This window comes from Citrus clementina, unplaced genomic scaffold, assembly GCF_000493195.1.
Source record: "Citrus clementina cultivar Clemenules unplaced genomic scaffold, Citrus_clementina_v1.0 scaffold_9, whole genome shotgun sequence".
Classification (NCBI taxonomy): domain Eukaryota; kingdom Viridiplantae; phylum Streptophyta; class Magnoliopsida; order Sapindales; family Rutaceae; genus Citrus; species Citrus x clementina.
In genome coordinates this window covers 13,721,213-13,739,965 of record NW_006261964.1, presented here as the reverse complement: position 1 = coordinate 13,739,965, position 18,753 = coordinate 13,721,213, and the positions used below count along the sequence as shown (strand labels likewise).

The 18,753-nt window shown below is 35.2% G+C and overlaps 1 protein-coding gene and 1 non-coding gene across 2 annotated transcripts; one reads left to right on the top strand and one right to left on the bottom strand.

The window, feature by feature from the left end:
- Positions 1-1,207: 1,207 nt before the first annotated feature.
- LOC112095468 lies at positions 1,208-1,314 on the top strand. Its single transcript, XR_002903829.1, has one exon. It is a non-coding gene; the product is annotated as a small nucleolar RNA R71 (small nucleolar RNA).
- A 12,720-nt stretch (positions 1,315-14,034) lies between these two features.
- LOC112099272 lies at positions 14,035-15,920 on the bottom strand. Its single transcript, XM_024186544.1, has 4 exons — positions 15,800-15,920; positions 14,611-14,920; positions 14,252-14,354; positions 14,035-14,118 (listed from the first exon to the last, which is right to left on the bottom strand). The coding sequence occupies exons 1-4, from the start codon at positions 15,918-15,920 to the stop codon at positions 14,035-14,037; spliced, it is 618 nt and encodes a 205-aa protein (XP_024042312.1).
- Between the last annotated feature and the right edge of the window lie 2,833 nt (positions 15,921-18,753).

The window sequence follows — 18,753 nt, the reverse complement described above, 5'->3', positions numbered from 1 at the left end:
TTTTTGTTTATGCTTGCTAGAGAGCTTGAAAATGAATTGGATTTGAGTTTATATAGCTTGAGCTCAAAAACTAGCCGTTATGCACATTTTAGTCATAACCGGCTTACTGTTTATGGAATCCGATTAGCCGCTTTTATGTTACCGTTAAGGAAAAAATTTGAATTTCAGAATATCTGGTATGCCGCTTTTCATATCCAGTTAGCCGCTTTTGAAATCCGAATTACAGCTTACGAAATTCGGATAGCCGTTTATGCTCCAGAAGCTTACTGCCTAGAATCCAGATTGTCGTTTACCATATCCGGTTAGCCGCTTGCTACAGTAATTGCTACAGTGAAAATTTTTTCAAATTTATAGTTTGACCCCAAAACTTTATAAAACTATATTATGGCTTAAAACGTTATGAAAGCTTTCAAATAGGTCCAATTTCAGATATTCTAAATAATGCTTTGTCAATCCCAAAACTTTCTGAAATTATGATTTCACCCAAACTAGGTGAAATTATAGAATGACCCAAAATATTTAAATAATTTCAAATAGGTCCAAATCTAAAATTTTAAAATAATATCAAAGGTTTTAAAATACTTTCATTTTAGTCCAAAACACTTTAATTCCATAACATCGTTTTCTTAAAAAACACAATTTATAAATCTTTGTTTAATCAATACATGTGGTTTGTTATCATCAAAATCAATATCTATAGCCATATAGGCTAACAAAATTAATTAACACATGCTGATTTTGATTGCTCTATGAGAAATATGGGTGTTACTTCCATTCAGGGTTGTAAGTACTTGAATATGGGTTGTTCTAGGGCTGTCGGTTGAAGTTGCCCACATAGTTTACTGATGCTGGATTTCCTGGACAGTTGTCAAATACATGCTCCTCACCACAATACACACAAGATAGTTCAGTAAATTGCTTTACTGCTGTATGATCAGAAGTCATAGTTTTTACCATGTTAGTCAATGATGTTACTTGAGCTGACAATGTTGTAATTGAATCTATGTTATGTACCTATGCTGCTCCTCTTGCAACAGTTTGTCTAGTTGATGGCCACTGGTAGTTATTGTTAGCAATTCTCTCCAAATTTTTATAGGATACGGTGTAAGATTTGGATAATAGGGCTCCATTTGTTGAAGCATCGACCATCAATCTTGTACTTGGATTCAACCCATTGTAAAAGGTTTCTAGTTGTATGCAATAGGGAATGCCATGATGAGGACATATTTTGAGCAACTCTTTAAATCTCTCACAAGCTTCATACAAGCTTCATACAAGAGGACATATAAACTCTTTAATGCCATGATAAAGGTTTGTAGTTAGTGAAAAGAGGTGATCTCATTCTGCAATTTTGCATTCTTAGTTGGTGGAAAATATTTTATTAAGAATTTGTCAGCCAAGTCATTCCATGTAGTGATGGAATCAGATGGTAAAGAATTCAACAATGCTCTTGTTGGATTTCTTATGGAGTGAGGAAAAAGTCTCAGTCTCAAAGTATCTTGTGTTGCTTCAGTAATTTTAAATGCATCACTCACTTCCAAAAATAACTTAAGATGGAGATGAGGATCCTCAGATGGCAGTCCATTAAATTGGCCCACTGTTTGCAGCATTTGAAACATCACTAGTTTAAATTCAAAGTTGATGGCTTCCACTTCAGGTCTGACTATTCCAGGATGTACAAATTGAGGAGTTAACACAGCATAATCTCTGATAGCCCTGTCTCTATCATCTACCATGTAAATGATTTGTTGTTGCCTGGTTGTCTCTAATTAATGTGCCTATTTTGCCCTTTTTGAACATTGACTGGTTGTAGTGGCCCGTAAGGATCCAAGTTTCCCACATCTTGCAAGTTATCCATTTCTGAAGCAGTTTTTGAATTTCTTTGCTCTCTTTACAATCTCCTTACAGTCCTTTCAATCTTAGGATCAAATTGAAATTCAACAGATCTATCTTTGTGCATGCAAGTTGTGATCTGTCAATAAATATAACGAATTAAAATCAAGTTGGCACTGTCAAGATTAACTTCACAATTAAAAATAAACAATCAATCCCCGGCAGCGGCGCCAAAAACTTATTAGATATTTTAACTCAATTGCTATTAATGTCAATGTGCAACACAACAAGTAATAAAGTGATGAATATTCAAGATCGTCTCCACAGGGACTAATGTTACTAGAAATGCTACAGCAATCACAATAGTGCAAACTTCCTTTTATTTAAAGAAAAATATAGTTAAGGTTGATTGACTAATGAAATTAACAATATAATAAAATAACTGCAGTAATAAAGTAAATTAGATGAATAGTGCAAAGAGAATTTAATAAGAATAAGGTAGTTGAATGATCAAACTCTCTTCATGGGCTGACTGTTTTGTTCAAATGAGCACCAGTTGCTGCAGCAATTCCTACAGCACTGGGCAGAATTATTTTGCATCCTCAGTTGTCGCTTGTTGGACTTCTCATAACCTTATGCAACCTAACAATGACCAGTTGTTATTTCACCTAAGGTATGACATTATGAACATACACTCTTTCTACCCTACAAGGTGAATCCTTATATCTAGTTCTTCACAAATCTTAACTCAAGTGTAGCCCTTTTGGGACTCAAGTAAACTCAATCCAGGAAACTCAAATTAAGATAAAGTATTACTCTAATAATTTCCACTAAGACAGACCCTTTTGTGGCTCTCTCTTAATTTGAACCATTAAATGGGAGGTCAACCGAAATAATGATTGTAATATAAGCTATTAAAGTAAAATGCCACAGCAATCTTGCAGCAACTCATAAGAACGGTTAAGAACCCATTAAGATTGCTTGTCACTCAACTACAATCAAATTTAGTTCATAACTTGTAAAAGAAAAAATAACAGCAAAATATTAGTCATAAAATACATCGTCTTAATCTGAGAATAAGTAAGGAAAGAAGTAAAGGATAATGGAAATTGAATCGAAAATAGTTCTGAAGGTTTCTTCAATGTTGCAGACTTGTTCTCCCTTGAATTCTGCTTTTTCCTTCTTTTTCTCTTGATTCTTCGATGTTAATTCACCGCCGTTGTTCCATATGATGCGTGCTCCTTTTATAAATGAAGATTAAGGTAAACGGATGCCTAGGCGCACATGAGTCAGATTAAGAAACTACAGATCGCGATTCTGTAAGTATCCCGTGCTAAATTTTCTCTGTCGTTGTTCTAGGATTGCTACAGCAATGACTACAGTAACTACATTGTTCCAGATTTGTTTTAATTCTTTTGTAACCATGTTCTTTCCTCATTTTTGCAGGCGTATTGCATCAGCATTCCTTCCTTGAAATACGCGCTTCCGGACACCTACAATTACGCACACAATCTAAGCACGAATTATTCTAAATCAAACAAAATTTATTAAAACTAAATTAAAATGAATGTTTATGCAAAATGTAACAAAAATGCAATAGAACCACATCAATTACTCTCTAAGTAATATTGATTTAAGTCTAAAGTGCCATGATAACTCTCATTTCATAGAGTTATCATTTATCAACACCATCTACTATACGCAGCCCCGTGACCAAATTCTGTAGCCATATTCCGTGATTGGATGCCTCATAACATGCTATAAACTTTGTTGCCATCATATAGAAGGCTATAAGAGACTATTTAGCACTCTTCCAAGAGACAGCACCCCCAGCTAGCAAATAGATGTAACTCGTGAAATACAAATTATGCAACCCAAGAGGGGGGTGAATTGGGTTTTTAAAAATTAAGCAAGCAAATCACACAATATTTCAATCTAATGCCTTAATGAAAATGAAAGCAATAAATTTAATAAATCACAAAAATAAAAGAGTGAGGGAAGAGAAAACAAACACGAGGATTTTTACGTGGTTCGGCAATCCCCGCCTACATCCACGCCTCCAAGCACACCGGGCTTGAGGATTTCACTATCCAAGTCTCCCAAGGCTTCAAGTACATACAATTGACTTCCAAGGTGTCAATGAACCTTTACAGCAAGAGATTATCCCCAATCTCTTAACCCAAATGTTTCCCAACACTTACAACCTTTCAATTTGATTTCACAAAAAGGATTACAAAAGCTTCTCTCACACAATGTGTATGAATACAAATGAAAGCTCAATATGTGTGAATAAATGAAAATGAATAAAAAGTTTATGCTCTTAGATTTGCAGAGAATTGCTCAAAATATCAATTGTTGCATCATTTAAAATGAGTATGATTTGAGCCAATTTATAGTTGAGGAAGAAAATTAGTTGTTATTGACTTTCTGGTGATAACCGGCTTGCCACTTTTGTGAATCCGGTTAGCCGCTTCATGTTACCGTTATGTTCAAAAATTTGAATTTTTGCACATCCGGTATGTTGCTTTCATGAATCCGGTTAGCCGCTTTCATTCCAGAGAATTTTTGCCCATAACCGGATTGCCGCTTTGTAACATCTGGTTAGCCGCTTTGCTACAGCGCTGGCTACAGTGAACTATTTTTTAAAATTATAATTTTACCCTAAAACTTTTTATAACTGTATTATGGGCCAAAACGTTATGAATAATTATAAATAGGTCCTATTTCAAAATTTCTAAATAATACTTGTTATTCCTAAAATTTTTTTAAATTATTATATGACCCAAATATATGAAAATTATAGTATGACCCAAAATGTTTTAAATATATTCAAATAAGCCCAAATATAGAATTTAAAACAATACTTATTAAAATCAAACTTTTTCATTTTAGTCCATATTAATTTCTTGTTTTAAAAGCATAAAGTGTAATTCTTTATTTATCCAAAACATATGGTTTGTTATCATCAAAATCAACATTTATAGCCATATAGGCTAACAATCTTCCCATGTTTGATGATGACAAAACACATTATAAAAAATTGATTTAGTTATGAAAAGCTCCCCCTTCATCAATGCAAGGTTAAAAAACTAATTTAAAAAAGATTTAAACGATTCCCCCTACATAAATGCATATGAATATTTTTTATAACAAATGAATTTCCTATATTTCCCCCTTACAAATTATATCTCCCCCTTCATCATCAAAAAGAATAAAAATTCCCCCTATCAATCATCAAAATCTCAATACAAGCACATTAGTTCAAAAACATCAAAAGTATAAGGAAATAACATAACAAACAATCAAAGCAAATCCATATCATCCAAAACAAATACATAATCCAAAAGCATAACAACCATCCATATAATCGACAATAAAAAAACATAAAGCAGTAAATGAAATGTTGGTGTGTCCAAATACAAGCATAAGAGACTACTGAGGTGGTGAGGATAGTGTTGATGGAGGTGGATACAGATATGGAATGTTGAAGTACTCAAAGCGAAGGCGTTGGCCATGAATGAGCTGCTGCTAAAAAGCCGTCTGTCGCACAAAGAGTGTCCTCACCTCATCCATAAGCTGCTGAAGAGTAACCTCATCAGAAACAGGAGGCTCGGGAGGTGGTAAAACAGGTGCAGAGGCCTAAAGAGCAGAAGTAGACACCGAACGGTCTCGACGTCTACACTGGCTCCGGAATGGAAGTGCGAAATCAGGAAGTTGATCAGTGAAAACCACATCGTTGAGTGGCCGATCATCACTTGGAGCAAGAAAAGTATACTTATTATCAGAAATTCTTACCCAAGCTCCATTATGCCACTCAAAACCTAAGGCACTAACAGCTTCATCCCCAATGCTCTTAGATGGCCTACATGATGGTTCATGGATAAGTACCTTAAAGTGTTTGAGGATCTGAGTGATAAAATGACCGTATGGAAGGGAACGAGTAATCAATTTAGGAATAGAAAGTATGGTTCGGACAATGGAGTAACCTATGTCAACTGGACGGCGTCTAAGAATACAATCAATCAAGGCAACATCCATATGGGAAACCTCATCCAAATGGCCTGATTTAGGAAGCACAATACTCTAAATAAAACGAAGTAATATCCGAGTTTGAAGACAAAGACATTGGGTGCGGAAATGGATGGTACAATCATCATCAAAAAGGTCAATACGACGACATATATTCTTAACAGCGTCAATATGATCATAATCATCAATATTGGGAGTTTTCCTAGTTGAAAAAATTTCTAGGCCATCATCAGAGGTTCCTAGGATAGAATTCAACTCCGAATCATCAAACTCAATCAAAACACCTCCAACTTTGGTGATTACTCGATTCTCTTTCTCCGCGGCAGTATCCATATTCGAGTAAAATACTTTCACCAAGTTGGGATATACATTTTCTTCAATCATAAGGGCATTTATCCAACCAACATCTTCCAATAATTGAAATAAATTTCTATTACTAATACTAAGAGTACAAAGCCAATCCAGTAAAACAAAGAATGTAGGGAGTACCTCACGGGTCATGAAATTGTTGTGAAATCGTTTGACCAAATACTTGGCTGGAAAATGCGTGGACTCAAAGGTGGACTTGATGGAAGAGCCTCCTGCTTGCCGTGACCGTTTGGTGGGTTGAACCGGTTCTTTACCTTTTCTACGAACCGGCCGTGAACTTGACATGGTGATTTGGATTGATTTGAAGTGAAATAAGGCAATGAGAAAGGAGATGATGAGGATTGAAATGAATATTGAGGGTCAATTCGGATCAAAACTAGCTTAAGAGAAAGGAATTTAGAGACAAAAAATTTTGTTTGAAACCCTATGTGAGATTCGGATCTAATGAGTTTAATGGTGAAAATGGTTTTTAAAGATGATTTTTTACTTAAGAATAGATGGGGAATAAGATTTATGAATTGATTTTGATTGGAAACGAATGAAATGATGAATTTTGGAGTGAGAAAGAGATAAGATGGAAACAGCTTTTAGAGAGAGGAAGATCTGGTTTACCGAAAGAGAAAGGAGAAGATGAACAGCTAATATACGCACGAATCCGGTTATCTGGATTTGCCTAACCGGTTATCCGGTTATGGGCAATAAGTGTTGTGCAAATTTTAATGTACTCGTAAGCGCACGAATCTATTGTAGTATAGATCAATGGTGACGAGTGTCGATCCCACGAGGAGGTGGATTTTAATTATATATAGAATTAATTTTGTAAATGGGTTGTTGGATTTGTGGTGGAAGTGATTTAAATTATCCTAAAATTGGAATTGAAATGGCGAGAATAAATTGAAGAGAAATCTATTGAAATGACGTACTTGGGTATCTGGATCCGTATCAACATGCATCATGAGCTAAATAATCCTTATTAATGCCAATTAAATCATGAGGGGGGAATCCACACCTCATGAACCACGCTCTAATCAATATGGTGCTAAGGGCTTATCGTGCCAAATAATAATAACCTTGTACTAGGGGGCCGGTGAAACCAAGGCGGTACTAGACAAGATTAGTATTATTTGTCGACAAGAAGTCAAAACATCCACAAAAACTAGAGGGGAAGAGAAAATAAATTTACCAAATAAAGCCCATGACACATATTGAGACTTCACCTTCAACCCAAGATTGAAAGAAAATTAGCCACTCATAATTGAACTAGGGGTAAAACAGGAATTTATTAAAATACGTAGAAAATACAAGATGGAGAAGGAATTACAGAAAATGAATCCCAAAAATGGATTCAAAGATATCAAAATAGGGGGGAGAGACCCCCTTTTTATAGATACATAGAGTAAATCATGGCCATCGGATTAAAAACAGTTTGGACGCTCAGGATTGCGCCACGTCAGCAGTCAACAGTACGCGGTTTGATCACGAGGGTGAACAGTAACACGGTTTGACCTGGCTTTGAACAGTAATGCTGTTTGGTTGAAAATGATCCTGTGTAATGCATGTACCGTACGCGCAAGTTTTGGTCCACTAATATGCTGCCACGTCACCATCAATAGTTCATAAGAATTTTAGACCAACAGGATCATGACACCTCATCAGTCAATGCCACATCATTGGTCAATGCCACGTCATCAATTCGTCTATGTGAACAGTGTCGTGAACAGTAACGTAGACAGTACCGTACATGTGAATAGTGTCATTTTTCCCTTTCTGCTCCTCTTAAAGTTTTCTACTGTCTTGAGTTCAAAAGTGATGTTCGTTTTGCCGTTTGATCTCTCATTTATTGTGAAATGACTATGATTGTAACACTTTAGGCGAATCCCACATCGGCAAAGCACGGGAGAGATGCTGGGTTTATAAGGGGTGATCCACACCTTAATTGGCAAGACGCGTTTTGGGGTGTATGGGCGCCCCAAGAACAAATCCGTGCGGGCCTTGTTAAGGCCCAAAGCGGACAATATCTTGCCAGATCTGGGTTGGGTCATGACATTGTGGTATCAGAGCGGCTCTGTGTGTCCTCTTGAGTGATGGTGGGGCAAACCTCAGCGAGGACGCTGAGTCCCCAAGGGGGGGTGTATGTAACACCTTAGGCGAATCCCACATCGGCAAAGCACGGGAGAGATGCTGGGTTTATAAGGGGTGATCCACACCTTAATTGGCAAGACGCGTTTTGGGGTGTATGGGCGCCCCAAGAACAAATTCGTGCGGGCCTTGTTAAGGCCCAAAGCGGACAATATCTTGCCAGGTCTGGGTTGGGTCATGACAATGATGCCCCTAAAATACACAAAATACTTAATTAAAATAAAACACACATAATTAAATTACAAGAACCTTAAATACATAAAAGCAAGGGTTGTTAGTAAGACTTGAAATATAAAATGACAATTTTCTCCTTTATAAATATACATTTTCTAACACTCAACAGTAAGCTAGCAACGCGAATCCGGATTTTCGGTTTAAATAATCGGCTATCCGGTTCCTTCCAGCAAGTTACAAACTGGAATTTGGTTTACCAGTTAACAATATTTGTTTATTCGAATGTGTTTCAGCAAGTATTACACATGAATCCGGATTTCTGAATTAAATAACCGGTTATCCTGATTTTTCCAACAAATAAGCAAATTTAATTCGGTTTTCCGGTTGACAATAACCAACTGGCCGAATTGTTCCAGCAAGCACCAAACCAAATCCGGTTTTATGGATTTCATAATCAGCTAACCGATTCTTTCCAGGAACCAAACTCTCTTCAAACGGTTTATTGGTTTTCCAATCCGTTTATCCAGATATGACTCAAAGAATAATCAATAAGAAAAAATGGTTTTCCGGTTGATAGGAAGCGATATACCGGTTAATCTTTGGAAATCATTTTGACTCTTATTGAATTTTGAAAATCTCTTAGACTTGTATTATACACACCAATTTATTTTTGGCTTTGAAATTGATCAATTTTAAATCATTTTGAGATTCAAAACTTTTCAATAAGCCATTTAATTCATGAAACATAAATCCATACAATAACAAACATATCAAGCTATTTAATTCATGAAGCATAAATTCATATAATAACAAACATATCAACTTAATCAGCAAATCATAATTTAATATGCAACATTCATCATTCCAAGCTCATGTCTTATCTTTATAAAATACTCTTCACTAAGAGGTTTTGTAAAGATATCCTCAAATTGATTTTCAGTAGAAACAAATTTAATCACAATATCTCCTTTTTGAACATGATCTCTTAGAAAATGATGTCTAATTTCTATATGCTTAGTCTTAGAATGTTGAATTGGATTCTTGGATAGATTAATACCACTAGTATTGTCACACAAGATAGATATTTGATCAAGATTAATATCATAGTCTCTAAGGAGTTTTTTCATCCAAATGGCTTGTGCACAACAACTACCTGCGGCAATATATTCTGCCTCAGTGGTTGAAAGTGCAACCGAATTTTGTTTCTTACTAAACCAAGAGACGAGTGAATGACCTAGGAACTGACATGTTCCACTAGTACTTTTTCTATCAACCTTATATCCGGCAAAGTCGGCATCTGAATAACAAGTTAAGTCAATATGAGTTCCCATAGGATACCAAAAGCCAAGATTGATGGTGCCAATCAAATATCAAAAAATTTGTTTGACAGCAAGCAAATGTGACTCTTTAGGACGTGATTGAAATCTAGCACGCATGCATACACTAAACATAATATCAGGCCTACTAGCAGTCAAGTAGAGCAACGATCTGATCATACCTCGGATATGTCTTGATGTCAACTTCCTTACCCTTCTCATCTTTATCCAGCTTGATAGTAGTGCTCATTGGAGTGCTTTTTGCAGTTACATTATCATAGCCAAATCTTTTGAGTAGATCTTTCACATACTTAGCTTGATTTATGAAAATTCCATCTGCATCTTGTTTTATTTGCAGTCCAAGGAAGTACTTCAACTCTCTCATCATACTCATCTCAAATTCTTTACTCATACAAGATGAAAATTCCTTGCACATAGATTCATTAGTAGAACCAAATATAATATTATCAACATAGATTTGAATAATAAGTATACTTGGTTCTTATGCTTAACAAAGAGAGTGGTGTCTGCTTTTCCCATCGAAAATTTGTTATCTAACAGAAAGTTTTTAAGCCTATCATACCATATTCTGGGTGCTTGTTTTAATCCATATAAAGCCTTAGACAACTTATACACATGATTTGGAAATTTTTCATTTTTAAAACCAGGGGGTTGTTTCACATAAACTTCCTCCATAATATAACCATTTAAGAAAGCACTCTTGACATCCATTTGAAATAACAAGAGATTATCCCCAATCTCTTAACCCAAGTGTTTCCCAATACTTACAACCTCTAAATTTGATTTTACAAAAAGGATTACAAAAACGTCTCTCACACAATGTGTTTGAATACAAATGAAGCTCAGTTTGCGTGAATAAATGAAAATGAATACAAAGTTTATGCTCTTAGATTTGCAGAGAATTGCTCAATATATCAATTATTGCATCATTTAAAATGAGTTTGATTTGAGCCAATTTATAGTTGAAGAAGAAAATTAGCTGTTATTGACTTTTTGGTGTTAACTGGCTTGTCACTTTTGTGAATCCAGTTAACCGCTTCATGTTACCGTTATGTTCAAAAATTTGAATTTTTGCACATCCGGTATGCCGCTTTCATTTTAGAGAGTTTCTGCCCATAACTGGATTGCCGTTTTGTAACATCCGGTTAGCCGCTTTGCTACAGTGCCGACTACAGTAAATTATTTTTTAAAATTATAGTTTTACCCCAAAACTTTCTATAACTGTATTATGGCCTAAAATGTTATGAATAATTACAAATAGGTCATATTTCAGAATTTCTAAATAATACTTGGTATTCCCAAAATTTTTTAAAATTATTATATGACCCAAATATATGAAAATTATAGTATGCCCCAAAATGTTTTAAATATATTCAAATAAGCCCAAATACAGAATTTAAAACAATACTTATTAAAATCAAACTTTTTCATTTTAGTCCATATTAATTTCTTGTTTTAAAAGCATAAAGTGTAATTCTTTGTTTATCCAAAACATGTGATTTGTTATCATCAAAATCAACATTTACAGCCATATAGGCTAACAACTCGAAGTGGATTTTATACTCTTGGCATCTAGCAAAATCACAGTCAGTATGCCCAACAATCTCAAGTTGATCCGACCTCCGATATATGAGCATATAGCCTTTTGTTTTCTATAAGTACTGCAAGACCCGTTTGGCTGCTTTCCAATGATTTATTCATAAATTACTTAAATATCTGCCCAACATCCCAGTAACGTACGCAACATCTAGTCCCGAACAAACCTGAGCATACATCAGACTTTCTACTGCTGATGTATAAAGAATCTTCTGCATTTCTTTTTCTTCAAAATCATTCTTAGAGCACTGATTGAGACTAAACTTGTCTCTCTTAGCAACATGGGTATCACCTGGTTTATAATCTTCCATGCCATATCTCTTGACAATTGTTTTGATACAACTCTTTGTGATAATCCAAGAATACCCTGCGAGCGATTCTAATGTATCTGTATGCCTAACACAAAAGAAGTGTCACCAAGATCTTTCATCCCAAAATTCTTAGCTAGAAATCTCTTGGTATCATGCCATAAGCCTATATCGTTGCTGCCAAGCAAAATGTCATCAACATATAAAACGAGAAAAATATATTTGCTCACACAAAACTTATGGTATATGCAATCATCAACCAAATTCATCTCGAAACCGAATGAAATGATCACTTTATAAAGCTTGAAATACCATTTTTGAGATGCTTGTTTGAGCCCATAGATGGATTTCTTAAGTTTCCAAACCATATTCTTTGGGTCTCCGGACACAGTTTTTTTACTGCATCGCATAGATCGTCTCATCAATGTCGCCGTTGAGAAACGTCGTCTTTACATCCATCTAATGCAACTCAAGATCGAAATACGACACTAATGCCATTATAATCCTAAAAGAGTCTTTCGAAGAAACCAGAGAGAAAGTCTCTTTATAGTCGATGCGCCTTGTATCTCTCCACATTGCCTCTCGAATCCCTTTTTGCATCTTCTGGCAATGGAACAAGATACCATACGTCATTGTCCTTCATGAACTTTATCTCCTCATTCATGGCATCAATCCACTTCTAAGAGTTGGAACTTTTTATGGCTTGACGAAAATTGATTGGATCATCTTCCATCACTCCAATGTCTACCTCATCTTCTCATTTAATGTAGTCATCTGGCACTGTACTTCTCATTTCTCTAGTGGATCTTCTTAATGGCATAGGTTCTTGAGGTAGTAGCATTTGTTCTTTTAGAACAACTTCTTTTATGGGGGATTCTCCAACATTGTCTTGATTTGTTGTGCCTTGAACAAAGTCAAGAATAAGACCCTGATCAATGCCATTAACACCTATGAGAATATCAAGATATTTCTCTTTAACGAAAAAGTCTCTAACTGTATCTCCCCTCACAAACTCAACATCCTCAAAGAACCGAGCATTTCCTAACTCAAAAATTGACTTAATCGTGGTATCATAAAACTTGTACCCCTTGGATCGTTTTAAGTATACAATGGAATAATAACTCACCACCTTTGAGTCTAGTTTATTCTCATTAGGCTTATAAGGTCTTGACTTAGCTAGACATCCCCAAACATGCAAATGCTTTAGATTAGGCTTCTTACCCATCCAAAGCTCGTAAAGGGTTTTAGTAGTCACTATAGTTGGAACTCTATTAAAGATATATGCTACAGTCTTAAGCGTTTCTCCCCAAAGTGATTCTGGCGAAGTAGAATGACAAATCATACTCCTCACCATGTCCTTAAGCGTCATGTTTCATCTTTGAGCAACACCATTCATAGTAGGCGAACCTAGCATAGTGTATTGTGGCACGATACTACATTCCTCTAGGAATTTAGCAAATGGTCCTAAACGTTGTTCACCTGAACCATCATATCTGCTATAGTATTTGCCACCACTGTTAGATATGATGCTTTTCATTCTTTTCCCGAGTTGGTTCTCAACTTCAGCCTTAAAAACTTTTGAACAAATCAAAGGACTGTGACTTTTCATGGAGGAGATATATATAGTCATATCTAGAAAAAGCGTCGATGAACGTCATAAAATATTGTTGACCATTTCAAGTCGCCACAGGAAATAGCCCACAAATGTCTGTATGAATGCGTTTTAAGATGTCCAAAGTCCTGTTGGCTTTAAATCTCCTTTTATTGGTTTGTTTTCCCTTAATACAGCTACCATAAATATCGAAATCTGTGAAATCTAAGGGGTCAAGAATTTCATCTAACACAAGCCTCTCTATTCTCTGTCTGGAGATATGACTCAATCTCTTGTTTCATAATGCAGCTGAATTCTCATTGGTTAATTTTCTCTTTAAACCTTGTGTGCTAAATTGCGGGGATTCATTAAATAAAGCAATTTTATCAAGCATATAAAGAGATTATCATTTCCTGACAAAGAATCAGAACCAACTAATTTTTAATCATGAAATAAACTATATTTTTCATTCCCAAATGAACAAGAAAAACTAAATTTGGCCAAAGCAGAAATAGAAATCAAATTCTTTCTAAAAGACAGAACAAAAAAGGTTTCATCAAGATCCAAATAAAATCCAGTCTTTAACAATAATCTAAATTTTCCAATTGTTTATACTTCAACTGTCTTGGCATCGCCCACATAGATGTATCTTTCACCATCACTGGGTTTTCAGCAACTCAGGCAACGCTGCATAGACACAATAATGTGAGTGGTTGCACCATAATCTATCCACCGCATGTGTCTAGGTACCAAAGTTAAATTAACCTCATAACAAACCAAACTAAAAAGCATGTCTTTCTTAGCTTGCCATGTGTGATAATTAGTGCAATACTTCTTCTTATGCCCTTCGGCCCCATAAAAGAAACAACCAGTACCTTCCTTTTCTCGCCTTTGTTCTTGCCCTTAGAGGTAGAAGCTAGGTAAGCACTTTCTACCTTATCTTTCTTCAGCCTATCCTCTTCCTGAACATAGTGTGATCTGAGCTCATTCAAAGACCAAGTCTCTTCCTAACAATTATAGCTCACCTTAAACTAGCTAAACTGTGTTGGTAAGGATCTTAAAACTAAATGCACTAACAAGTCCTTAGAGAGCTCAAGCTTAAGTGCTCTTAACTTAGAAGCAAGATGAGACATCTCCAAAATGTACTCTCTGATATTGCCTTTACCCGTATACCTCATTGAAATTGGGCTTGTCAAGAGTGTACCAATTTCAGCCTTTCTTATTCTTGACAAACCTTTGTTCAATCTGTGCAAGAAACTCTTTAGTCGTAGTTGCTTTTTCAATTATTGAGCTCTTGAATGCTTCTGGAATGGCCTTCTTCATGATCATGATACACATGCGATTTGATCTCTCCCACCTTTCCATTTCTTTTTTATTATCAGGGGTATTCTCATCTGTAAGAGGTAGGGGAGAATCAACTGTTAATGCCAGATTAAGATCCATGACTGAGAGAACTATTGAGAGGTTCACGTGCCATGATTTGAAGTTAAAGTCATTTAGCATATGAATAGAATTAATGTTTGCAGTATTAGCGGCAAGCATAACTGAACAAAGAATAACAAACAAACAAAACAAGCTCATATTAGTCTTAAAACAAAAATAAATTCAAAGTCAACCCCATCTCAAGATACCGAACACTCCATTAATATTTCATCTTAGGACAAAATATTAACTTGTAAGTGATATCTTAGTGTAGTTATCAAATACTGATAATAAGAACATGTCAAATAATAAATCTTCCTTTGGGCCGATTTATTGCTCACAAGTAAAACTAAATAGTCATCATGTGTTCATTACCACAGGCGCACATGCAACTCTATCAAATATGGACCTTCCTTTGGGCCGATCGACATTTACAGAAATTATATGTACATAACCGTTTATATTCCAAAATAAATTAATTTTCACAAAATAGGTCATTTTGGCGACATGTTGCTTCAATTAATTTATCTTAAAATATATATTAACCTACAAATATTTGAATTTAAAATTGCACCAAAATTACCCAAAAAAATTAAAAAACTTCAGGTTAAAGTCAAAGTTTGACCGTCAACTATTGACCGATCAAACTTTGGCTAGTTTTAGAATAGACTAGTTCGGGTTTAACCGAACCGATCTTAAATCAGTTCAAATTTTGAAAACCCTAACCGAACCGATCTTAAACTTTTTTCTCTTCTATGGTCGTTGCCACTTCCACCTTAACCCGCAACCTCTCCTTTCCATCGCAACCTGAAGCCACAGTGTCGTCGGCTGCAATTGCAGCTGGCCAAAACCTTGAAACATTTTTTTTCTTTGGTTTCCTTTCTCTTTTATGCCACGGCTGTGGTTGTTGCTTTTTTTCTCCCTATGCCACAGTTTGCTTCCTCTTCAGTGCAGCCAGCACACTAGAGCAGTGAAAATCTCATGGCCACAGCGTGACCAACCGTGCAAATTGTGCACAGCGTGCCATAGCCCAACAGCACATGGTATTGTGCTTTGCTGCTGTGCAGGCCAATAACCATATGATGGCCATGAAATCTCAGTCGTGTGTGATACCTTAGCCATGAACCTTAACAGCAACGGCAACCACCAGCCACAAAACTTTAAGCCTTAAAGAAACCGAATTATGAAACTGAATTTCAGAATATTTCTTTTTCTGAATTTCATTAATTTTGTTCTCAAACTTAATAATATTAATAATTATGGTATTATTAAATTGGAGAACACCAAAGTTTTAATCATTAATCAAAATAAATTTGATTCTCAATTATTCAACATGAAGAGGCTCTGATACCACTTATTGGGACAAGAAATCTTTTGGTGAAAACCATCACCTATAATCCATGTTGTATCACTAAGAAGCAGTAACAAAATTACGAGGAAGCGTACCTAAATCTATAACACTGAATTGCTCTCTAGGGCTGTATGGTTAGCCTTCCAGATTTACACGCTCTCCTAGAGAATCCTTTAAGTTTTCTCAAGACTCTCTTTCTGACGATGAGATTTCAGAAAGAATAGAAAGATACATATGACCTGGGGACCATAACCATATATGCAGACAATTTTTTTCCGTTGCCTTTAGGTATTCCTAATTCTGCCCATCATAGAATTAAAATACAATTAGAATTGGGTCTCTACACATTAAAGGCTCACACCCTATTAGATACATTAAAGCCCATAATACCGAAAACATTTATAGATCACTTTTAATTGGGCTTAACCTTATATAACAGTTTGCAATACATAATTATTCATATATAAGCCCAACATTGAATTAAGGATCCAACAATATTGGATTAAAAATTCCAACATAGTATTGATTCATTCGTACGAGACTTCACCTTTCACTAAGTGACTAGCAAGATTAAGAAAAAGATGAAGCATAGAGAATTTCGAGTTTTACGCATGATTAATAAGCAGGGCTAGAAGTTCAAGCACTAAGATGCATTGATGCTCCACTTCAAGTCCTGTCCTCTGGACAAACTCGAGGATGAGTTTTCTTTAAAAGCAAAAGATTGATATAGGGCCTTATTTTAAGGTTTAGAATGTTATTATTTTAGGATTTTCTTTTTTAAGCAGAGTCAATTATGGTATATATCTTAGTCTTTTATTTCTATTACAGTTGTGATTTAATTTTTCATTTTAAGTTAACTAAGGGAAGTAGGTTTATGCTATTATAAACAAGGAAGTCTTGTTATTGTTTTCGGTTTTGTTATTGTTTTCATAACTTCAACTTCAATTATTAAATAAAACCCCATTTCATAATTTCCATTGAGATTATCTATTGAAAATCTCTCTTGTAGAGTCATTTGGATTATAGTGTCATTTAATCTCGCTTAACAAGTATTTGAAAAATCTCATTGAGTCATTTTGGTTAGGGCGAGATCTAATCACGCTTAGATTAGAGCGTAACTTAATCGCGTTGGCTTGGTCTGGTACTAGAACGGTAGCTAGCGTTTATCCACCTTATCAATTCAGCTTTTGCTATATCACTTCGTCACCTTATAATAGGGCTGTTTTTTAAGTAGAGCCTATACAATTGATGGTGGGCAACAGTGCAGCAAAAGCAGCATTGCCCTGTCGGAACATTTACCGAAAACACACAACAGTAGCTCTACCTCTCTCTTGCTCTCATGAGCAAACAAAATACCTCATTACTCGCTTGTAATAAACTGATTAAGTCAAGCTAGGTTTGATTCATAATAAGAGAAGGCATTAGGGTGATTGCTCTTAGAAGAAAACCCAAGTTTAAGGACTAAAGTTTAGGGATTTCTTTTAACAAAAATATTATGAGAGTAGTTTGAGAGTGATTTTCAATGATAAAAAAATTAGGGATTTAAGCAATTTAAGAGAGAAAAGTGGGCTAATAACTTACTGCAAAGGTTGTCGTTTTTCTGTTATTTATTATTAATGCCGTATCTAAACTATTGGATTCATTCAAAATGAGTCTAACTATTAATTTCAAAATCTGGCATTGTATAGAAGACTTATGTCCCAACATGGTAGCAATAGCCAAAATTAAAATATATCAATAGAAGATTGATGTAGGATGATATTTTAGGGTTTAGAATTTTATTATTTTAGGATTTTCTATTTTAATTAGAGTCAATTATGGTATGCGTCTTAGTCTTTTATTTCTATTACAATTGTGGTTTACTTTCCCTTTTTAAGTTAACTTAAGGGAGTAGGTTTATGCTATTATAAATAGAGAGGTCTTGTTATTATTTTCACAACTTCAACTTTTGATTATTTAATAAAAGCCCTTTTTTATAATTCCCTTTGGGATTATTTATCAAAATCTCTATTGTAGAGTCACTTTCATCAGAGCTTCATCCAATCATACTTTATGCATTATTAAAAACTTATTGAGTTATTTGGATTAAAACGGGATCTAATTATACTTCGATTAGAGTATCATCTAATCTCACTTAATATGTTATTAAAAGAATCTCACTGAGTCATTTTGATTAGAACGAGATCTAATCATACTTTGATTAAAGCGTAACCTAATCGAGTTGGCTTAACCCAGTCTAGAATGATATCTAGTGCTTTTTAGATATCATTTCGCTACCACTATGCTGCTCCATTAGTTGGTATTAGAGTGATTCTGTGCGAATTGCACAGTTTTCCTGGCTACCCACATCCATCCCTACTAAATTCATCACTAAAAAAAGAATCAAAATCCTAAAAATTACAGAACCCTAGCTGACAACATCTAAACATTGTTGCCACAATCTACGGCCCACTAACACTACTATTCAACCCACCACCAAAATCACCTTCAGCCACCAACCAAAATTAGACCACCTTCTGCCCTTAATCAGCCACACAGCCACCACACGAATAACCCAAAAACCTGTGAGCCCTCTGTTGAGTGTTAGAAAATGCATATTTATAA

What these genes read in the sequence shown, in the direction of transcription:
- LOC112099272 (XM_024186544.1), bottom strand. Translation starts at nt 15,920, where the DNA reads ATGGCTAAGGTATCACACACGACTGAGATTTCATGGCCATCATATGGT. An exon ending in CGCTGTGCACAATTTGCACG is followed by an intron (nt 14,921 to 15,799) that starts GTTGGTCACGCT and finishes TTCTTTGTTCAG; the next exon opens with TTATGCTTGCCGCTAATACT. An exon ending in ACAAAGGCGAGAAAAGGAAG is followed by an intron (nt 14,119 to 14,251) that starts GTACTGGTTGTT and finishes TTTGGTACCTAG; the next exon opens with ACACATGCGGTGGATAGATT.